Raw genomic sequence first — 24,089 nt, 5'->3', positions numbered from 1 at the left:
ATGCCCACACATTGAACAATTTGCCAATGAGTGGTCCACTCTAGAGTCTAGAGCAGGGGTATTTTTTTCGAATTCGGTAAAAAAAACTCAATATTTTAAGAGCCACAATGCATGTGAATACGGGACCGTGGTCCTTTATAAATAACATTATGAAGCGGTCCTTTGAGAGCCGCATGCGGCTCCAGAGCCGTAGGTTGCCATGGTAAACTAGACTTCCATGGTAAACTGGACTCCAATGGTAAACTGGACTTCCATTATAAACTAGACTTCCATGGTAAACTGGACTCCCACGGACTCTAAATTAACCGACGTAGTACAACATTTCTGTGTAATTATTGCATTTGACTGTGTGTGTCATTCACGATATGAATTCATGCTGTGCAAGTGATATATGTTAAATGCTTAGGGGTCATTACCGGTTTCTTATTTTTGACACCCATGACATTAATCTTGCCAACGAGATGTTCCAGCTCGAGGCATTTACCACTGGAGGTGTTCGCGGGATACGTGCGTGTGTAGGAGCTATAACCCCTCTACGTGTCGGGGTCATCCAAATTCCCTCCGGATCTTGGTTCAATTTACAGTGGCCAATCTGGTCAACGGGAGTGTTTTGAGTGTGTTCCAGTCTGCGTGAGCGTGATTCTCTGTATGCGATTGTGTGCGAATGGGAGTGTCTGTGTGTGCGAGTCTGTGTATGCGAGACTGAGCGTGTGTGGATTCCGTGTGTCTGAGTGCACATCATAAAGTGAGTGGATGCTGAGCATACAAACGGGTCACCGAATCCGCATCACACCTTCCTTAATAGGCCACTTTATTTGGTGGTGCTGCTGCTGTTGTTGCGTTTGGCACTGACGCACACAAAAAACTCAACACATCCGTCAATCTTACTGGCTTAAAAGAAAGTGTATTATTACAGTATTGTAACGGGCATGTCACCGAATAGGAAGGAGATCAACAACAATACCCACCGTTCACCACTGAGTGGCGGTGACGTCCCCACGGCGCTTTTGCCATGTTAGGTGCACTTTTGAGGCCATGTGAAGTGACCAAAGCTGGCAGGTCACGGAACAGACCCAGGTGCCATGGGTTGACTGACTGAGATGACTGGCAGATCCACCAACTTGTACCCCCCTCCCACTGTGCCAACTTTCTTCGTTTTAGCCGCCCAGCGCCCTGCTCGTTGTTGTGAGCGTCGCTCCGCCATGTGAAGTGACCAAAGCTGGCAGGTCACGGAACAGACCCAGGTGCCATGGGTTGACTGACTGAGATGACTGGCAGATCCACCAACTTGTACCCCCCCCCCCCCCCCCATTGTGCCAACTTTCTTCGTTTTACCCGCACAGCGCCCTGCTCGTTGTTGTGAGCGTCGCTCCGCCATGTGAAGTGACCAAAGCTGGCAGGTTACGGAACAGACCCAGGTGCCATGGGTTGACTGACTGAGATGACTGGCAGATCCACCAACTTGTACCCCCCCCCCCCCCCATTGTGCCAACTTTCTTCGTTTTATCCGCCCAGCGCCCTGCTCGTTGTTGTGAGCGTCACTCCTCTGCCCTCCGTTGTTGCTGGAGGGCGACTGCCCAGTAGCGTCCACAGAGCTTCACATGAGATAGGACAAAAACAAAGATCCCCCGTGTAGCCTGTAGCAGACTGTAGGGGCAAGTGCTGTTAGCGAGCACCTATGAAGGCCGGCACAGTGGCACACGAGGGGGTGGGTGGCCAGCACCACGCCCGGCTGCCTTTGTCTCCCCAATTGGCGACGTTAACACACCGCACTGAGTGAGTAATTTGAGGCTGAGTCGACCTAGCGGAGCCCCGGAACGGGTCCAGACAATCGTCGCCGGTGTTGGCCGTGAGCAGGAATCGAACCCGGGTGGGCGAGTTCGTCACGCAGCGCTGCGCTAACCGCTGCACCACCGCTCCCCACGCCCCACAGCCTCCCACGTGTGTCGCCCGGACACACGTGGTGCCGCAGGGGCTGCTGGGACCGGCTCCCGTTGCTGCTGCTGCCACTGCTGCTGCTCCCGTTGCTGCTGCCGCTGTTGCCTCGTGCCCCCCTCCCTCGCGTCCCCCCCGTGCCCCCACCTCGCCCCCCCCCTCGCGTGCCCCCCCCCCTCGTGCCCTCCTCCCTCGCGTGCCCCCCCCGTGCTTCTGGGCGGCGTCTCCCCACTCCCCCCCCACTCCGCCGCGTGCCCCCCCTCGCGCCCCCCCCCCTCGCGTGCCCCCCCCCCCTCGCGTGCCCCCCGTGCCCCCCCCTCGCGTGCCCCCCCCCCCCACAGCAGCGATGGGGAAGCGAGACCGGGAGCGCGGAGACAAAGGTGCGTGGCGCTGTGCAACACCCCCGAGACGCGAGGAGGATGGTGATGATGGTGGTGGTGATGATGATGGTGGTGATGATGGTGATGATGATGATGGTGGTGATGATGGTGGTGATGATGGTGGTGGTGGTGGTGATGATGATGGTGGTAATGATGATGGTGGTGATGATGATGATGGTGGTAATGATGATGGTGGTGATGATGATGATGGTGGTGATGATGGTGATGATGATGATGGTGGTGATGATGATGATGGTGGTGGTGGTGATCATGATGATGATGGTGGTGATGATGATGGTGATGATGATGGTAATGATGATGATGGTGATGATGGTGGTGATGAGAGCTTAGAGGCCCGGGCCTAGGTCCGATGCTGCCGCTCATGATGGTGCCGTGGCGAGTCTAGCTCTCTTTGTGTGACGAATCTCTCGGGGTGTGTGGGTCTCTGTGTCTCTGTGCAAGACGAGTTGAGTGCCAGCCTGTGTTGTAGTGCCAGCCTGTGTTGTAGTGCCAGCCTGTGTGTAAAGAGAGAGACAGAGGAGAGTGCCGGGGGGTGGTGGTGGCAGCCCGAGTTCGACTCACGGCCAACACCGGTGGCGATTGTCTGAACCGGGCCTTGGCCTCACATTTAGGACCTGGTGCGGTGTGTTAACATCGCCACTTGGGAGACAAATGTGTGGGCCACATCACCCCTCGTATACTCTGCCGGTCTTCAGTGGTGATCGCTGACAGCATCGATCCTAACACGCATATAATGAGTGTCCGTCCGTGTGCGATTCTGTGTTGGTGTGTGAGTGTGCATGGGAGTACGTTAGACTGATGGCCCTTAATCTAAGTTGTCTTGTGGTGATTGTTGTTGTTTGACTTGCATCCCACTGGGATTTTTGCACACAGTGTTGGTGTACGGTGCTTTTTCTGCAATATTTTGCTGTCTTTTCTTGGATTTTCTGTTTGCACTTAGTCACATATTCACTTTAAGATGTTTTCTTGTTCATGTTTTTGTTTGTTGCGGTTGCACCCGATTCAAGAGCCGAATGGCTCACAGTGCTATACCTAATAAATGAACTTGAACGTGTGGAATAGGCGTGCCAGTGTGTGTTTGAGAATGTATCGGACTGCGTGTGTGAGCGAGTGTCAATGTCTGCATGTGTGAAAGTGAATTTATGAATCTGCGTATGCAAGTTTTCATGGGTTGCAAAATCGTGCTAGAAGCTGGCCGGACCTGTTGTTCCACAGTTTATGTTACATGTTTGCGAAATGTGGACCCCATTACAAGAACACCTGCGCCTGCTTGAAACATTCAGGCTGGCCTGCCTACGATCTATCTTGGATTTATCCAGGATCGATTACAAGGTGCTCGCCATTACTTGATTCTGTTGGCTGGGCCATGTAGCCCACAGAATGTGCAAACAGCTTCTATTTGGCCATCCAGACGGGCACAATAGAGGCTGACATGGTGCAGTAGGACAAGGCGCTAATTGGATTTCCTGATGACTGGTGCCAATTGTGTCGCGATCAGCCTCTATGGAGGCTAAAATATAGTGTGGCACTATGGGGCAGCTCTGGTTGTGTATCTGCCAGACAAGTTAACCCACAACCACCTTGGTCTGAACTGTGACCTGCCAGCGAGCCTTCGCGTAATGTCTCCAAAGTGCACATAGCATGGCAACAGCGCTGTGGTAATGTCACGTACCTCGGTGGCAAATGGCACTTGTTGTGTCTGAATGTGTATAACAATATGCGTAAATGTATGAATGCGTTCTAGATTTGAAGCTTTCGTGACTGCAAGGATTCATACTTCTTCTTGGTTCTTTGGGTAAAGTCACGTAGAAGGGAAGTAATAAAATAATAAAAATAAAACGTAATAAAATAATTATCACGACGTTTCGGCCACAACGCAAGCAGCCGTCCTCAGGTGAAGACCAGGTCTGTCGGGGAGACAGCGTCTGAATGAAGCGTCTGAATGAATGAATTCAGACGCTGTCTCCCCGACAGACCTGGTCTTCACCTGAGGACGGCTGCTTGCGTTGTGGCCGAAACGTCGTGAGAATTATTTTATTGTTTTATTTTTATTATTTTATTACTTCCCTTCTACGTGACTTTACCAAAAGAACCAAGAATAAGTATGAATCCCTGCAGTCACGAAAGCTTTAAATCGAGGATTCATACTCTTAGGCTTTTTTTGGTAAAGTCACGTAGGTAAAAAAATAAAATTAATAGAAGTAGTAATAGAAATAAAATAATAAATCACGACGTTTCGGAAGCAACACAAGTCTCCGTCATCAGGTGGGACCGTCACAGCAAAAATTTACTGCATCTTACCTACGTGACTTTACCGAAAAAAGCCTAAGAGTATGTATGAATGCGTGGAATGTAAATTGTGTGCTGGTGTATGTGTGAATGTGTGTATTGGGGGCATTGGTGCAATGGTTAACACAGTGCACTATAAACCTGGCGACCTGAGTTTAACACAGATAATGAAGTTAAGCTGCCTTGTAAGAGTTTTACATTTGTTGCGTTGCCTGCATGTAATTGTGTGATCTATGCGTGCCTGCACCATCAGACAGGAAGCGCTTGAGGAAGCGCAAAGATGAGGACGAGGAGGAGGAGGCGGCAGCTAATGAGGATGAAGATCAGCAAGAGGCAGTCCCGACTGCTGCTGGTCGGCAGGTGGAGACGGCAAACACAATAATCGACGAATTTGGAGCAAAAGATTACCGCTCACAGATGACCCTCAAACAAGACCACTCGTCACGCCCCCTCTGGGTGGTGAGCTCTTCATGTTACATGTAACTGTTCATTATTAAGTTGCATTTATATGAAGGTTTGTTAACAATGGATGATTGTCCACTGATTAAGTAACGCATTTACGTATAATGTGTACATGTTTAATTTATCAGGAAGCCGATTCTTCACCTATACATGTGATGTTGCATTTTATGTCTTAATTCTGCAAACTGATCAAACTTGATCACTCATGCTTGTCAGGCACCCGACGGCCACATCTTCCTGGAAGCCTTCTCGCCCGTGTACAAGTATGCACATGACTTTTTGATTGCAATAGCGGAGCCTGTGTGCCGGCCGGCACGTATACATGAGTACCGGCTAACGGCGTACTCCCTGTATGCCGCTGTGAGTGTCGGCCTCCAAACCTCTGACATTATAGAATACCTCCAGAAACTGAACAAGACCAGCATTCCTGATGGAATACTCACCTTCATTAGGGTAAGAATAGTGCAGGTACATGGGACACACATGTCTCTAGAAACATCGCGGGTGTCATAACCATAAAATACGTGCCGTGCTCTTAACATTGGACTTTAAAAATCCCATGACGTAATAAAAAAAAAAGTGATTGTGTGCAGGCCTCAGTGAAAATTTGGCAACTATGAATAATTGGTAAATTGGAATTGTAAGCAAAAATCACTTCCCTCTACGGACACATTAATACCAACATGCAGGCTAGTGCGGCGTTGTCTTGTGCCGCCGCACTGAGGCAGCTGCCACTGGGGATTCCTTTTGAATGTTTGCGTTCCTGAGGCAATTATGCACCATGTACTGTATATGCAAATACTGAGATGAATGTATACATGTGATAAGCATCAGGGGTCTTGTAGAGTCACAGCACAGCAATGTATTCACTTAAATTTCAACAATGTTTCTTGCGCAGCTCTGCACAGTCAGCTACGGAAAAGTCAAACTTGTACTGAAGCATAACAGGTAAATACAAAGTGTGGATATTTGTTTTTATTTGGTAATGTTGCTAAAAATATTTTAAATAATCTCCGAAGGATGTTATTTACTTTTACACCATGATAAAAATTGCCGATATGAATCTTCAGTTCACCTATATCTCATGGCGCTGTATAACAGAAACCAATTATTATTCTAGAGTAGTTGTAAAAATTGAATGAAATCTACAGATTGGGGATGTATTTAATGTAAATTGGAGAAAAGCATGAGCATAAAGATGTGGTAGATGAACCAAAAATGCTGTAGGTAACTCGCAACTTATTATCGGAAGGTTTCAAGTTCGTATCCCACTTGGGAATCATGTCTGCTTATCTGTCAAAAGGGTGTTCCATTTTGTGGGAGGTCAACTGGTTATCTTATCCAGGAGGTTGAGTTGTGAATATGACCGTTGATGGAGCAGCACGTGACCGACTGCAGGTATTTTGTGGAGAGTGCCTTTCCGGACGTGATTCAGCAACTGCTGCAGGATGATGTGGTGAAGCAGTGTCGACTGCGCTCTGAGGAGGGGGAGACACCCCTCATCAACGAAACATTTTCTGGCAAATCAGCCCTACAAGTAAGCACCATCTGTCACGTCCACCAGGGGGCATCCCAATACAAGCATTGTGTCACTTGGCGGGGTCTGCTTTGCGAGTTCTCTGTTTCCACAGGTTTCCATCGATAGCCAGCTGCACAGTATCCTCACATGTTCTCCTTGACAACTTCGCCATGTTCTCTTTTAGTCTCCCTCAATCTTTCCCTAAACTTTCCAACGTAGTCTTCTGACTTTCTCGCAAATCAGAAGAGGAAATGACTTGATTATAAGACTGGTGGTCCTATAATCAAGATAACTATAGTCTTACTGCAGTGTGCAACGCAAAAAACTGTAAATTTTTTATATTGAAAATAAGTTCTAGATTTGAAGCTTCAGCAATTGTTTCTTGCTGTGGTTGTTCCACCTGATGACGGACGCTTGTGTTGCGCCCGAAACGTCGTGATTTATTTTATTTCTATTATTATTTCTATTATTTATTATTATTTATTATTATTTATTTTTACCTACGTGACTTTACCGAAAAAACCTAAGAGTTTGAAAATAAGTTGTTGAACTTGGCCACAATGCAAAACATGTATGTTCTTCATTGCTAACATGTCATACTTCAAAGGAGTGAAATAAAATAAATTTTGCTTTGTCTTGTTGAAGCTGAATAAACCAAGCACCACTAGCTCGGGAGGAGCTGATGGAGCCTCCACATCCCAGGGGCAGACTTCAGAACAGACAGAAGCACAGACAGTTGTCCCATCAGACATATTCCACTTCTATGAGCAGATGGACAAGGAGGATGAGGATGAGGCTGTGGAGACCCATACCGTCTCCTTTGAGATCAAACAGGTACAGTGAGAGCAAATCTAATGTCATTTAATATAATTTACATTTGTAAAGCTCATTTCATCCGTAGATTCAAATATATATATCGGTGTTTAAACTTGAATTTTTAAAGATTCGGATGCTTACTTTTCTCATCACGATCCATGTGCCTTGTGCAGGACACAATTGAACTTCTCCAGAAACGCTGCATCGAAATGGAGTTCCCATTGTTGGCCGAGTACGACTTCCGAAATGATGCAGTCAACCCAGACCTTGATATTGACCTTAAGCCCACTGCTGTGCTGCGGCCATACCAGGAGAAGAGCCTCCGGAAGATGTTCGGCAATGGCCGAGCCCGTTCGGGAGTCATTGTGCTGCCATGTGGTGTGTGTCAACATGAGAACGCCTCACTTTGCCCTGTTGTTTATGTGAAATATATACTAAAATTAATTTGTGCATAATTTTACATCCAACTACTTAACAATAAGCCACGTGAAAATTTTAGTACAAATTGTGAGAAATAAATGTCCTAATGTTTTTGGAAAAGTTTATGCCTTACAAATAAGTTCGTTATAACGTACGCATTTGCTTCACCCGCAGGTGCTGGGAAATCGTTAGTGGGTGTGACAGCAGCATGCACGGTCAGAAAGCGCTGTCTTGTACTCTGCACATCTGCGGTGTCAGTGGAACAGTGGAAGGCTCAATTCCGGATGTGGTCAACGGCAGATGAGAGCCAAATCTGCCGGTTTACTTCTGATGCCAAGGACAAGCCATCGGGTTGTGGAATCGCCATTAGCACATATTCCATGCTGGGCCACACGACAAAGCGATCTTGGGAGGCAGAGCGTGTCATGGATTGGATGAAGAGCCAGGAGTGGGGACTAATGCTTCTGGATGAGGTCCACACGATTCCAGGTTAAACTCTTATGAAGAAATATATGCAGCATGCTTAACACCATTGGAACCTCATTTGCCAGTAAAAAACATGATAATTGTTTTTTTACCCTTTTATCTGGCAACAAAACTGACACCTTTTTTACAAGGAGTCATGTTTGCATAGACCACAATATCTGCAGTCATAATGCAAACAAAAAACATAACTGATAATGTATGCGCTGTCCTTGAAGTTGATTGGTCCACACCCGAGACAGCTTTCCTTAGAGCCTAGTCTCACATGGTGTTGGACCAGATGAAGCCAAAAGGCGCTTGTAAAAAAAAAATGTGTCAGTTTTGTTGCCAGATAAAAGGGTAAAAAAACCCATTATCACGCTTAACACGTTACAGTGAACAATCCACTTAACATTTTTCAAATGTTAATATATTTGCAATCACCCGAATTGCCCGCTGCCTCCCTCAACCCGCAGCTCGCATGTTCCGCCGGGTGCTGACCATTGTGCAGGCGCACTGCAAGCTGGGCCTTACGGCCACACTAGTGCGCGAGGACGACAAGATCGTTGACCTCAACTTCCTCATTGGCCCCAAACTGTACGAAGCCAACTGGATGGAGCTGCAGAATGCTGGTTACATTGCTAAGGTGCAGTGTGCCGAGGTGAGTGGAGAGAGGTTCAGAAATTCACAGCTTTTAAGAGCTGCCCGATGGAGTATGTTTGATTACCCTGAAATTACTTTGTTTCATAATTACCTCTCAATTGTATTAATTGTCTAATTTGTGGTTGTTCAAAGCATATTAAAATAAAGAAAAATATTGGGAATAGTTCGTTTCTCAAGAATGGCAATTACATTTCCAAAAAATTAAACATTCCCCCACCAATGCAATAGCAGTTGGCTGTAGCACAGTTGAGTCTGTTATATTTGCCTCACACTGACACCGGCTGTCCACCAAGGTGTGGTGTCCCATGACCCCGGAATTTTACCGGGAGTACGTGTCAACCCGGACCAAGAAGCGGCTGCTGCTCTATGTAATGAACCCAAACAAGTTCCGTGCCTGCCAGTTCCTGATCCGCTTCCACGAGCGCCGCAACGACAAGGTCATCGTGTTTGCAGACAACGTGTTTGCACTCAAGGAGTATGCAGTACGGCTCAACAAGTGGGTGCTCCCATCAACACGTTGCCCTGCTGTGTTTGTGGGAAAGATGTGAACATCCAAATGATTCAATTGGGATTACACATTGGAGCAATCATCACCCTCCCCTACTGGCAGATTCCAAAGAACACAGGATGAGATGTTACTATCCTTTGTGCAAGCACTTCCAAGAGTTCATGAACAGTGAGCCTGGTGAAATTTGGGGAGCGCATCGTCAGTAGTGACCCTTTGGTTCCTAGGGTGTTTCGGCCTTTCATACTATACACCCTCCCCAAAGGCGGCCAGCGACAGGGTGATCAATCCTACGCTTGCGTCCCATTCCCAATTAGTCATAGGAGTTGCCTTGTTGTTGGTAGCCAACATCCCATGGGACTATGCATGGCAGGGGCGTCCTCCCTGAGTCAAGCATTGTTGACTGCATACCTCCTGGCCCTCTCACTTTGGGGCCCAGCTGGGGTCTTTCCTCTTCATCCAGAGCCACTGACTGCTGCCTTCTGCCGCCTCCGATACAGCTTTGATTGCCGAACGCTGGCTCTGGCCCTTAATTCCCAGGTCTCTAAGCAGTCTGGTTGTAGATGTTGCCACAAAACCTCTGCAGCCCACCTCCACTGGTCGGACTTCTGTGTTCCAGCCATGATGCCGTGCTTCGGCAGCTAGATCGGCATAGCGCAGATGTTTTCGCTCATAAGCCTCATCTACTGAGTCCTCCCAGGGTACTGTGAGCTCAATGATGAAGACCTTCTTGAGCGAACGGGACCAGAGCACCATGTCAGGTCTTAGGGTGGTGGTTGCGATCTCCGGAGGAAACACAAGTTGCCGGCCAATGTCAGCTAGCATTTTCCAGTCGCGGGCCAAGCGCAGCTGGTCTCGCTCTATTGGTGTAGAGCCGCTCTTCGGTGGTTTAGCCCCTTCGCGGACAAAGGTCGTCCGTAAGGGGTGTGATGCTGCTGGGGGTGGTAGGGAGTTGGTGGCAGCTCGCTTGTCCTCCAGGGCGGACGCAAGGTTTTTAAGGACTTGGTTGTGACGCCAAGTGTAGCGTCCTTGGGTGAGGCTTGTTTTACACCCTGTGAGAATGTGCCTGAGGTTGGCTGGCATGGAACAGAGGGCACAGTCCGGATCTTCACCATACCATTGGTGAAGATTAACTGGTGTTGGAAGGATGTCATATGTTGCTCTGATGGAAAAGCTCAACCGCCTCGCTTCCATGGCCCACAGATCCTTCCAGACTAATGCCCATTTGTAGGCTAGATCCTGAGTCACATTGTGCCCAGGGACAGCAGACACAGGGATGGTATTTTAAATGTTGGAAATGAGATGCCAGTTTCTTTTCGGTTGTAAAGTGCTCTGTGACATGCTAGCATAAAGGGCACTATATAAAAGATTGTAAATTAGTTGAAAATTACATTTTAGGACATATACCAAAATGTTATTTTTACTAAATGGAATGCTATGCATTTAATGTTTTTTTCTGATTTATGTAGCAATATGATGTACACCAACATTTTGAATCACTTTTTACAGGCCATATATTTATGGGCCAACTTCACAAGGCGAGCGTATGCAGATCCTACAGAATTTCAAGCACAATCCCAAAATAAACACCATCTTTATTTCAAAGGTCTGTATTTCTACACATTGTTTTCAATTGACATCAGCCAAGAATCCCTGACATGTGCAGTGCATATGCTCTGCCTAAAAAAATCTACAATCCTTCAGGAGACATGTTGCGGTTGTGTGTGTGTGTAGGTTGGCGACACATCCTTTGACCTGCCCGAGGCTAATGTGCTTATCCAGATCTCGTCCCATGGAGGATCACGGCGCCAAGAGGCACAACGGCTTGGCCGAGTCTTGCGTGCTAAAAAAGGTTGGTAGGGTCCATGTTGCAACATCTTTCGATGAAGGACCAAGAGCCTGGACAAATTCATTCTAAACTTGTGTTTTCCCGCAGGCATGGTGGCAGAGGAGTACAACGCTTACTTCTACTCACTCGTGTCTCAGGACACCCAGGAGATGGCCTATTCGGCCAAACGACAGCGCTTCCTTGTGGACCAGGGTTACAGCTTCAAAGTAGGTTCCAAACATTGCTTCAGGAACAATTTCTGTTCACTAAATGCAATTCCCTTTGGTTACGCTCTTCAATATCAATGCAGCATTGGGTGAAGCATTGACTGGCTACTGCACTGTCCTCTGAACCCAGTGTCCTGAGTTTGATTCAGCCACAGCTAACATTCGTGTCAAGTGATGTCAATAAAGTGCTGGGTGCGACCCCTCCTCTGCACTGACAAATCATGAAGCATGGTCAAAAACATCTCCATAATTGACACTGCATGGAGAGGCCTTTATCCAACAAACTTAAATGTAGTATAAAACTCCTCATAAAATTATGCTCATTGTCCATGGTGTGAAAATTACATTTAAAACGTGATTGCCCAATTTCCCAGTCCAAATTTCAGACACTTTATAAGGCTGATTAGCTGGAGTTTGAACATAATAAATGGTGATGTCTTTTGTCAACTACTTGTGCAGGTGATTACAAAGCTTGCAGGCATGGAGGAAGGAGAACTCATGTTCTCTACCAAGGATGAACAGCAACAGCTGCTTCAGAAAGTGCTCGCTGCCTCCGATCTGGACGCTGAGGAGGAGATCGTGGCCGGTGAATTTGGCGGGCCTCGATCACAGGTATTACTTCGGTCGCAGGCTTGTGCTTGGATACAGCATGAAAGCTCTTGCAAGAGACTAACCATTTGTATAATTAATCCATACATAACAATACTTTGCATTGCAAGACTAATTTGAATGCATCCATACCTGCATGTAAATCACTTGTTTTTGTAGATAATGCCAGATATATGGGTTAAGATTGAGATTATGGTGTGGCTTTGTGTGCAGATGTCACGGCGTGTGGGCAGCATGAGTTCCATGTCTGGAGCTGACAATGCTATGTACTTGGAGTACCAGGTCCCACGTTCCAAGTCGTCTATGGGTGGCAAAGTGCTGCACCCTCTCTTCAAGCGCTTCCGAAATAAGTGAGGGCAACTGCCCTCATTTCCTTGATGATTTTAACACCAAAGGTAATAATAGACCGCCAACCAAAGACTGCCAAAATGGCACAGAGTGTGGAGGAAAGTTTGTTTATAAAGTGTGGTGGGGGGTTTAAGGCATTTGTAACTTTGTATATGTTTCCTTCCTAGCCATTCGTTTTCTGTATATGCATATGCAGAACTTGCATTTAAATGAATACGGAGTCAAAACAGGGTTTAGCTTTCCTTGAGAGTAATACTAGATGTTATAAAGTTGTTCACATTAAAATGACTTAATGGTTTAACAAAATGACATTACAAAAACTGCATGTGGATTGTACAATTGATGGTTGGGGGTTTCATGGGACAGATTTTTACCTATTAAAATCTTTATCAAATACCATGTTAGTTTAAACGAAAAGAGCACTAGAGCATTGTAAAAAAATCTTGAAAAATAAAAAATACTTAAGTAAATTGCTTGCAATTTGTAATGGGCATTTCTCCAACCATATAACTTGACTGCTATATGCTGAATAATACATTTTGTTAATTGCAAATAAAAGTTAATTGATATTCCTGAGCAGTATAAAGGCAGTAATTATGGCGTTTGCCAAAACTTTAAAGGTTCCTGGTTTATCCATTGAGTAATGCTGTCAACACTTCCTGTATATCGTGGAATCAAAGTGCTTCAGTGAAGCACATTATTGCGAAGTTAAGTTTCTGGAATTGTTTTTTCACATTCCAAATAAAATTAAAACGTCAATAATTTGCAAAAATGACCACCAGATATAATGGAAAATATCTTTCATTCCACATGCACACATCAGGTGAATGTGTATAACACATAAATAAATGTTATTTCATTTGCAAGTCTCAAAAGTAGATACAGTTATAGTAAAGTTTTTGCAAGAATATAGATGATGTAGCGTAGTGCATGAGGCAGGTTTACACATGTATAAGGCACAAATTTGGCTGTTTTCCACAATACATAAACAGTTAAAACAGAAAGTCAAACACAATTCAGTTGCAGATAAACTGTTGAAAGGATAAACATAAAAAAATACAATTCACATTCCCAGTAAAAAACACCTAGGCAAGTAGAGATGTTTCCCTTTAAATCACATGCAAGTTTTGCAGCTTATTAATAAAAGTAAGCAGCACAGTTGAAGGGTGCCACTCGCTACGCTTTGTGTATATAGTCCAGAGTGATCAAATGGTGGCAGTGTGGGCCCAGCCCCGGCACCATCTACGGGGACATCAGTAGTGCTGGGGGTTGAGCTGCCGCAGCACCCCGAGGACGATCTCCCGCAGGGTCTGCAATGGCAACATAACACTCCTGTCATTGATTTGTGGCCGCTTTCACAACTGTTTGCAACAGCTACATTTAAAGCTAATTCACAATTGTATTTATCTGTTCACATCCGAGTTAAGTGGCAACGCCCAAAGCATTCACTGCAGGTGCTGGTTAGGTTACACGTACCTGTGGCTTGCAGTGCTCCTCCAACCAACTGAAGACACAGGCAGACAGCTCCTGGAAGCTGGACACGGCAATGGAGGCATTGAAGGACTGGAACAGAGTATCCATGATACCCTGGAAGATGCTGAACTTCACTTCATCTGACACCTGCTCCTGGCCCTGCTGTGGATTGCTCTGGTGGGCACGCACAATCTGCTCGTAGTTCCTGCAATAATACAAATAAACGTGCAATCGTTGATACCCTATGGAGATTTGCTATTGCTTACACAACGATGGGGCAAATACAGGTAAATGATAATAAATGATTTTCCGTAAGACTCTTACGATTTCATGATTTTTAGGGCAAGAACTTCTTTCCGCAGAGTTGACAACTCCTCCTCCTGCTTCTTCTTCTCCTTGTGGAGGAAATGTATGTAATCGATGGCTGCAACAATAATACAACAGTGCATAAAGCTGGGCATTACCCTTTAAAAAATAAGCTTATGAAAAGTTTTGGAAAACTGGTAAAAGCAAAACACAATTTAGCCATGAAGTTGCACGATTAACAGCAACAAAGTGAAATACGTACAACGCTGGAGCACAGTGGCTTTACTCATTTTCTGGGAGCCAATGAGGTCCTGCTGCGTACAGGTGGGCACAATGGCCTGCAGATCTTCATAGCCTTTCTGTAAAGACAATTGTTCTTCAGCCAAGCACAATATACAGGCAAAAATGCAGACTACAGCAACCATTTTACACGGAGATGCTGCATTAACCATAGGTTTGATAAAACATCAAATTATTCATAGTAATAAAAGGAACAATACCTTAATGGCATCCCGCCGCTTCTGCTCAGCCTGGGTGTGAGCTTGACGCCGGCGGTCTTTGTACGTCAGCTCTTGCCTGTAGTCGCTGTCTTCATCATCTGCACACAGAGGGGAAGCAAGGCAAGCCTTCCATCATAACAAGTGCTTGGCTATTTTCCAACTGCATGGGCTTTACCCGACAGCTTTGTTATTGACACTGCACAATTGGCGTAATGGACAAACCTGTGTTGGGAACGGAGGAAGCACTGTTGGAGCCCGTGTTGGAGTTGATGCTGTTAGTACGTGAAACAACTCCTCCCTTGACTATGCTATCTGCAAAGACTGAGACAGTGAAACAGCAAAGTACCATTAATACTGCTTTGCAGCCAACAATTCCCAACCTCAAATGTCAATATAAAAGTTATGTTTCTCAAGATAAAGCACTGGATTATCATTAACATACTTTTTCTACTTGTTTGAAGGCCTCATGCTGTTACCATGCAATGCTGCATTCCATCTAACTCCAGTGCATGAATTATGACTGTCTCATCGTTCAATCTCTGGAAGTATTTCAAACATGCGTCCTCATTTATGCTCCACTACATAATAAGTCGACCACAGACCCTCTTCTCGTGACGTGCCCTGCCTGAGCCCACTTAAGTCAATATGATGTCTTTAACTTATATGTCCTCTAATCAGTATTCTTCCTATCAGTGTAAGCATACACATCTCCATGCTTATTTGAGCACTTTGCAGATTGTTCTACTTTCTTTTCAATGGCCATGTTTCTGATCCGTATGTAAAATAGATAATATATAATGATAAATAACGGAGGCACATTGTTGTCTTTAATTATTAAACGTTTAAAAAAGTCCAACCTGCGATCAATGGTCTCTTTATATATACATATTTATCTCGGTGCACCTTCAATAACTTCCCGAGGTATATATACTCTTGATGTATTTTTCAGTTATATCCCTCCGACATGTATTTTTTTCAATTGTTTAGAAAACTTTTGAAGGACTTTTTTTCATTTATCTTGAGCCCCGCTGCAATATTCATGTTCGATAATTGTATGGAATTTACATTGCTTATGATGACTGATGAGCAAATATGAAATGGTCTCTAATCCCATCATGACACTTCAGATATTTTTTACGTAATCATTGTGGGCTGCACGGCACGTATGTGGTAGGAGTTGGGTGGGTGAGAGTTTGGAATTGTCTACACCACAGTCTGGGCACATCTGGATTGCAGAATTGATAGTGTTTGGACCTGGTTTGGGGTTGTATTTTTTATTGGTAATAACCTTACACTGTTCAAAGCCACTGTCACTGAAGCTCTGGTCGGAGTGATTGGCATGAAGAGAAGAGCCCTGTTGGAAAAGGAGAATGGAGACATTCGTTAAGGGACCCCCCAGAGAGAGGCAATAATTTTACATGATATGAGATCGCCGAAACCCACTGCACGTTTTGCAATAAAAGGTAGATATAAATTGTGAGCTCCAAAATCTATGAAGCTGTAACAGCTGTAATGGAGGCACCGACAGGTTTTAATATGTTAAGTTAATTATTAACACCTCCAAGCTGACGTGTAACAATCTGGCCAAATGCACCCAGCTGCTGCACTGAGTGCACGGCCAGCCATTCCGGGTCACTCAACATCGCAAAAAATACGTTGGTACGAAAAACGTGTGATGTGTGAAATGTTTATATGGAGATGTTTCCCTCCACCTGTGTGGAACAGCACACCCCAATACACACGGTGCTCCTAAAACATCTTACACTTTGTTACATTCAACCAGGGGTAGGGAACCTTATTTCTGCCAAGGGCCATTTGGATATTTGCAACATCATTCGCGGGCCATACAAAATTATCAACTTAAAAATTAGCCTGTTATATTTTGTCAAACATTTAATTAACGCACCCCTAATGTTATGGCTGGAACTGCTTCTCTTTGGCGAGGCGTGGTGATGTTAGCCGGTATTGATGATGTTGCTACTCGCAACTGCTTTTCCAGGTTTGCTCCTAGATTTATTGAATTTCGAGTCCCGCCTGCGGTTGCCTTGGCAGGGCCACACCAAATTATTTCACGGGTCTTATACGGCCCACGGGCTGGACGTTCCCCACCCCTGCAATAAACGATTAACGAACTACTTTCTATTTTACCAGGTAAGGCCCACTGAGCTACATAGCAGCTATTTTTCAGAAGCGTCCTGGCCACAAACGACAGCTTAACGAAGTGGTTTGTGGAAATTTATTGCAGCCAAATACCCTAAACGCATCTTTCTAAATGTGGAGGGAAAAATCGGAGGACCCGGATTTTTGCACCCACAGGGTGAACATACAAACTCCAAATATACAGCAGGCGTCAGGGTCGGGATCGAACCCACGACCTCGATACCAGGCGAGGTAGTTAACATCTCGCCACCAGAACTGTGGGTATCCACAATGGGGGGGGGGGGGGGGGGTTAGAATTTGTATACATAATTCAGTGTCAAACTTATTAATGCTGCAGAATGTTCCTGTATTTCCATTTAAGGAAACCTTGCAGGAGCTATGTAGGCAGGAGTGTGGAGGCGCAGGCTTAAAGATAAAACAATTACATCGTTAGAGAAAATGAACCTTCTCCAAACATTACAATGACCAGTAATACATCAAGAAATTACTTCTTCATAAGAATGATCCTTGTCATATTTAAGCATTTTCCATCTCTTCACGATACCTCTTTATTCGCAGTTTTTCTGCGTAACTGACGTCTTCAGATTGGATTGATTCTAACTTCCCGCAGCTAAATGTTGCTAAACAATAGCACTTTATCGGTAAAAGTCCAGTTGGCAAACACGGATTGTGCACATCCTAAATTCACTGCATCTCACTCTTACACTCTTCTCACGTCGTCACTGGTGAAGAGCGCCCGAAAGATCATCCTTAAATCAGTGCTCTCGTTCACTTCCCAACACAGACTCTGCAGGACCTCATACGCCCCCCCCACCCCCCATAAACTCCATTATTGCAACTCTACAGCCTCTCCAAATCAAATCATCTCCAAACTTCAGATCATAAAAAATATTCCCACCCACACCCTAAACGAGCACCACATCCCCCAATCACTCCAAGGGCCCCCAATCCAATCTCAGATCAACTTCAAGAGTGCACCTGCCGACCGCTCCCATCCGTGCACTCTCCACTCCAGCAACCAAGGCTTTGTCGAAACGCCAAATCACCCTTCACTCAGTTTCAAAGACCATGCACATACTGTCGGAGCATGTTTTTTTGTTTGCATGTTCACCACAAGTACATGTGGTTCATGCAGACATGATTCCTTGCAAAGGTGCCAGTTTGGTGTTTTAACATCTTAACACCCGTTTTATTGCCAGAAAGGGGAAAACCCTATTATAATTTAATACTGGCAAAGGAGGTCTCATGATGTAGCTGCTCACCCCGAGCTCTCACTGTCCTGACAGTGGTGTTGTCGTTGTGCTGTTCGCCTTTTGGCGTCCTATGGTCTAACACCGTTTGAGGCTAGGCTCTCAAGAAAGCTGTCTCTGGTGTGGACCAATCCGTTTCAAAGACAATGCACATACTGTCAAAGCATGTTTTTTTGTTTGCATGTTCACAAGTATGTGGTTAATGCAGACATGATTCCTTGCAAAGGTGTCAGTTTGGTGTTTTAACACATTAACACCCGTTTTATTGCCAGAAAGGGGAAAAACCTATTATCTTAGTTGGATATTATTTATTCTGCTCTGCTGTCCGCATGGCCTGACGTTTCTTTCTCCCCAGCCATCCCCATGCCCATCGACCGCCTTTGCCCGTTCAGTTCGGGGCTCATTTTCCCCCGTCTCTGCCATACCACTGCCTGCCTTGCCTATGAAAATAAACAGCACGGTTTGCTTATGAAAGGGATCTTGAGATGCGGCCGCATTTAGATGCGGTAAAAGTTCACTTGGTGCACAATTATTGGTCGGTGGTCGCGGTTGTCACGCGCCTCGCTCGGCTCAGCCAATTCCTGCGGTCGAGTCGGGGAGTTCCTCCAACTCTGTGAAGCCCCCGGAGGCAGAAACGAGGACACAAAAAATCAAGTTCAGCACGGCCACAACAAAGACAAAGATTCCCACCCCCGTGTAGCCTGTAACAGACTGTAGGGGCAAGTGCTGTTAGCGAGCACCTATGAAGGCCAGCACGGCACACGAGCGGGGGCGGTGGGCAACAACCACGCCCGGCCGCCTTTGTCTCCCCAAGTACTCATTTGAGGCTGAGTCGACCGAGGAAAGTCCCAAAGTCCGAATCGAACTCCGGGTCGCCGGGTTCGTGGCGCCGCGTAGCGCTAACCGATCCCCACAACCACCACTAACAACCACCACTAACAACCACCACTAACAACCACCACTAACAACCACCACTAGCAACCACAACCACCACTAACAACCATCACTAACAACCACAACCACCACTAACAACCACAACCACCACTAACAACCACAACCACCACTAACAACCACAACCACCACTAACAACCACCAATAGCAACCACAACCACCACTAACAACCACCACTAACAACCACAACCACCAATAGCAACCATCACCACCACTAACAACCACAACCACCACTAACAACCACAATCACCAATAACAACCACAATTACCACTAACAACCACCACTAACAACCACAACCACCAATAGCAACCATCACCACCACTAACAACCACAACCACCACTAACAACCACCACTAGCAACCACAACCACCACTAACAACCACCACCACTAGCAACCATCACCACCACTAACAACCACAACCACCACTAACAACCACCACTAACAACCACAACCACCACTAGCAACCACCATTAACAACCACCACTAGCAACCACAATCACCACTAACAACCACCACTAACAACCACCACTAGCAACCACAATCACCACTAACAACCACCACTAGCAACCACCACTAGCAACCACCATTAACAACCACAACCACCACTAACAACAACCACCACCACTAGCAACCATCACCACCACTAACAACCACAACCACCACTAACAACCACCACTAACAACCACAACCACCACTAGCAACCACCATTAACAACCACCACTAGCAACCACAATCACCACTAACAACCACCACTAACAACCACCACTAGCAACCACAATCACCACTAACAACCACCACTAGCAACCACCACTAGCAACCACCATTAACAACCACAACCACCACTAACAACCACCACCACCACTAGCAACCATCACCACCACTAACAACCACAACCACCACTAACAACCACCACTAACAACCACCACCACCACTAGCAACCATCACCACCACTAACAACCACAATCACCACTAACAACCACCACTAACAACCACCACTAACAACCACAATCACCACTAGCAACCACCACTAACAACCACCACTAACAACCACCACTAGCAACCACAATCACCACTAACAACCACCACTAACAACCACCACTAGCAACCACAATCACCACTAACAACCACCACTAGCAACCACAACCACAACTAACAACCACCAATAACAACCACAACCACCAATAACAACCACAACCACCAATAACAACCACCACTAGCAACCACCACTAGCAACCACAATCACCACTAACAACCACCAATAACAACCACAACCACCAATAACAACCACAACCACCAATAACAACCACCACTAGCAACCACAACCACCACTAACAACCACAACCACCACTAACAACCACAACCACCACTAACAACCACCACTAGCAATCACAACCACCACTAGCAACCACAACCACCACTAGCAACCACCACTAGCAACCACAACCACCACTAACAACCACAACCACCACTAACAACCACAACCACCACTAACAACTACAACCACCACTAACAACCACCACTAGCAACCACAATCACCACTAACAACCACCACTAGCAACCACCACTAGCAACCACCACTAACAACCACCACTAACAACCACCACTAGCAACCACAACTAACAACCACCACTAACAACCACCACTAGCAACCAAAATCACCACTAACAACCACCACTAACAACCACCACTAGCAACCACAATCACCACTAACAACCACCACTAGCAACCACCACTAGCAACCACCACTAACAACCACCACTAACAACCACCACTAGCAACCACAACTAACAACCACCACTAACAACCACCACTAGCAACCAAAATCACCACTAACAACCACCACTAACAACCACCACTAGCAACCACCACTAACAACCACCGTTAACAACCACCACTAGCAACCAAAATCACCACTAACAACCACCACTAACAACCACCACTAGCAACCACAACTAACAACCACCACTAACAACCACCACTAGCAACCACAATCACCACTAACAACCACCACTAGCAACCACCACTAGCAATCACCACTAACAACCACCGTTAACAACCACCACTAGCAAATCACAACTAACAACCACCACTAACAACCACCACTAGCAACCACAATCACCACTAACAACCACCACTAACAACCACCAATAACAACCACAACCACCAATAACCACCACTAGCAACCACAACCACCACTAGCAACCACAACCACCACTAACAACCACAACCACCACTAACAACCACCACTAGCAACCACAACCACCACTAGCAACCACAACCACCACTAGCACTAGCAACCACAACCACCACTAGCAACCACAACCACCACTAACAACCACAACCACCACTAACAACCACAACCACCACTAACAACCACCACTAGCAACCACAACCACCACTAACAGCCACCACTAGCAACCACAACCACCACTAACAACCACAACCACCACTAACAACCACCACTAGCAACCACAACCACCACTAGCAACCACAACCACCACTAGCAAACACAACCACCACTAACAACCACAACCACCACTAACAACCACAACCACCACTAACAACCACCACTAACAACCACAACCACCACTAACAGCCACCACTAACAACCACAACCACCACTAACAACTACCACTAACAACCACCACTAACAACCACTTACAACCACAACCACCACTAACAACCACCACCACCACTAACAACCACAACAACCACCACTAACAACCACAACAACCACTAACAACCACAACCACCACTAACAACCATAACCACCACTAACAACCACAACCACCACTAACAACCACCACTAACAACCACAACCACCACTAACAACCACAACCACCACTAACAACCACAACCACCCTCAACAAACAACCACAGCAAGCACAATAACCATAAAAACCATAAAAACACAACCACTGCCCCACCTCTCACCCCGACTCTCCGTCCTCACTTCCCGCACACCACCACCCCTCTCGTGCTCACAATCTCACCAATCTTTTACCCCCCACACACACATTGTGTCTCTCGCCCTCTATCACTCCGTCTCTCCCTCGTGCCTCAACGCTCTCTCGCACGATGTCTCTCACTGTCTCATTGTGTTTCATTGTGTCTCACTCTGTCTCTCACTGTCTCCGTGTCTCAATGTCTGACCGTCTTGTGTCTCACTCTGTCTCTCACTGTCTGTCTCTGTGTCTCACTCTGTCTCCGTGTCTCACTCTGTCTCTCACTGTCTGTCTCTGTGTCTCACTCTGTGTCTCACTGTCTGTCTCTGTGTCTCACTCTGTGTCTCTGTGTCTCACTCTGTCTCTCACTCTGTCTCTGTGTCTCACTGTCTGTCTCTGTGTCTCACTCTGTCTCTCACTGTCTGTCTCTGTGTCTCACTCTGTGTCTCACTGTCTGTCTCTGTGTCTCACTCTGTCTCTCACTTTCTCATTGTGTTTCACTCTGTCTCCGTGTCTCACTCTGTCTCTAACTGTCTGACTGCCTTGTGTCTCACTGTGTGTCACTGTCACGCTCTGTGTCACTCTGTGTCTCACTCTGTGTCTCTGTCTCACTCTCTCTGTCTGTGTCTCTGTGTCTCACTCTCTGTGTCTCTGTCTCTCTCGGTCTCACTCTCTGTCTCACTCTGTCTCTCTGTTTTACTCTCTGTCTCACTGTGTCTCTGTGTCTCACTCTCTCTGTCTCTCACTGTGTCTCATTCTCTGTCTCTCTGTATCTCTGTGTCTCTCTCTGTCTCTGTCTCACTTTCTGTCTATGTGTCTCTCTCTCTCTCTGTCTCTCTCTCTGTGTCTCTGTATCAGACTCTCCCTGTCTCTGTGTCTCCGTGTCTCCGTGTCTCTGTCTCCGTATCTGTGTGTCTCCGTGTCTCACCTTCCACGCCTCGTCCGGGGATCCCGCCGCTGTCCCCTCCGCCATGGCACGTGAAGCTGGCCCCCTACGTCACGTGATATACCTCTCCGCCAATCGGAGGGATCCAATGCTCCGCCACGTGACGAGCGAGAGGGGGCCCCCATCCCCTTTGCCGTAACAAGACACAGGCTCGTGTTTCTCGTCTTTGCGCCGCACGCGGAAAAGAGACCTCGCACTGGGGTTGTGGTGCTGCACTCGCGCTTCTGAGCTGCGGGTGGGGCCAGCACGAGGGGCGGGGGGTGCATTGGGGGTGAGGCACGGGGGGGGGGGGGGTGCGTTGGGGGTGAGGCACGATGGGGGGGGGCATTGGGGGTGAGGCACGAGAGGGGGGCATTGGGGGTGAGGCACGGGGGGGGGGGGGTGCGTTGGGGGTGAGGCACGAGGGGGGGGGCATTGGGGGTGAGGCACGAGCGGGGGGGCATTGGGGGTGAGGCACGGGGGGGGCATTGGGGGTGAGGCACGGGGGGGGTGCGTTGGGGGTGAGGCACGAGGGGGGGGGGGCATTGGGGGTGAGGCACGAGCGGGGGGGCATTGGGGGTGAGGCACGGGGGGGGCATTGGGGGTGAGGCACGGGGGGGGGGTGCGTTGGGGGTGAGGCACGAGGGGGGGGGGCATTGGGGGTGAGGCACGGGGGGGGGGGCATTGGGGGTGAGGCACGGGGGGGGCATTGGGGGTGAGGCACGGGGGGGGTGCGTTGGGGGTGAGGCACGAGGGGGGGGCATTGGGGGTGAGGCACGAGGGGGGGGGGCATTGGGGGTGAGGCACGAGGGGGGGGGGCATTGGGGATGAGGCACAGGGGGGGGCATTGGGGGTGAGGCACGGGGGGGGGTGCGTTGGGGGTGAGGCACGAGGGGGGGGGGCATTGGGGGTGAGGCACGAGCGGGGGGGCATTGGGGGTGAGGCACGGGGGGGGGGGCATTGGGGGTGAGGCACGGGGGGGGGTGCGTTGGGGGTGAGGCACGAGGGGGGGGGGGGCATTGGGGGTGAGGCACGGGGGGGGGGGCATTGGGGGTGAGGCACGGGGGGGGGCATTGGGGGTGAGGCACGGGGA

General features: G+C 47.5%; 2 protein-coding genes across 6 annotated transcripts; one reads left to right on the top strand and one right to left on the bottom strand.

Moving 5' to 3' along the window:
• Positions 1-2,245: 2,245 nt before the first annotated feature.
• Positions 2,246-14,272, top strand: ERCC3 (ERCC excision repair 3, TFIIH core complex helicase subunit). Of its 3 annotated transcripts, none has more exons than XM_078593910.1 (16): positions 2,246-2,315; positions 4,879-5,084; positions 5,304-5,540; positions 5,986-6,035; positions 6,486-6,624; positions 7,252-7,440; positions 7,596-7,800; positions 8,017-8,331; positions 8,781-8,965; positions 9,261-9,463; positions 10,982-11,078; positions 11,207-11,324; positions 11,409-11,527; positions 11,987-12,139; positions 12,350-12,531; positions 13,974-14,272. In XM_078593910.1, the coding sequence occupies exons 1-15, from the start codon at positions 2,282-2,284 to the stop codon at positions 12,488-12,490; spliced, it is 2,391 nt and encodes a 796-aa protein (XP_078450036.1). In that variant the 5' UTR covers positions 2,246-2,281; the 3' UTR covers positions 12,491-12,531; positions 13,974-14,272. The 3 variants fall into 3 exon arrangements, 2 of the variants coding, with proteins under 2 accessions (XP_078450036.1, XP_078450037.1); XM_078593911.1 differs by having other exon boundaries at positions 13,950-14,037; XR_013585456.1 differs by lacking the exon at positions 10,982-11,078.
• Positions 13,268-23,149, bottom strand: MLX (MAX dimerization protein MLX). 3 transcript variants are annotated; one of them, XM_078593912.1, is made up of 9 exons: positions 23,000-23,063; positions 18,734-18,784; positions 16,057-16,117; positions 14,986-15,084; positions 14,764-14,861; positions 14,526-14,622; positions 14,282-14,381; positions 13,961-14,162; positions 13,268-13,794 (listed from the first exon to the last, which is right to left on the bottom strand). In XM_078593912.1, the coding sequence occupies exons 1-9, from the start codon at positions 23,042-23,044 to the stop codon at positions 13,738-13,740; spliced, it is 810 nt and encodes a 269-aa protein (XP_078450038.1). In that variant the 5' UTR covers positions 23,045-23,063; the 3' UTR covers positions 13,268-13,737. The 3 variants fall into 3 exon arrangements, with proteins under 3 accessions (XP_078450038.1, XP_078450040.1, XP_078450039.1); XM_078593914.1 differs by lacking the exon at positions 18,734-18,784 and having other exon boundaries at positions 23,000-23,149; XM_078593913.1 differs by lacking the exons at positions 18,734-18,784; positions 23,000-23,063 and adding an exon at positions 17,091-17,203.
• Between the last annotated feature and the right edge of the window lie 940 nt (positions 23,150-24,089).

The sequence above is a fragment of the Lampetra planeri genome, chromosome 1, assembly GCF_965212315.1.
Source record: "Lampetra planeri chromosome 1, kcLamPlan1.2.h2, whole genome shotgun sequence".
Lineage (NCBI taxonomy): Eukaryota > Metazoa > Chordata > Hyperoartia > Petromyzontiformes > Petromyzontidae > Lampetra > Lampetra planeri.
Note: the sequence above shows the minus strand (reverse complement) of the source record. Positions and strands in the feature narration are given on the sequence as shown.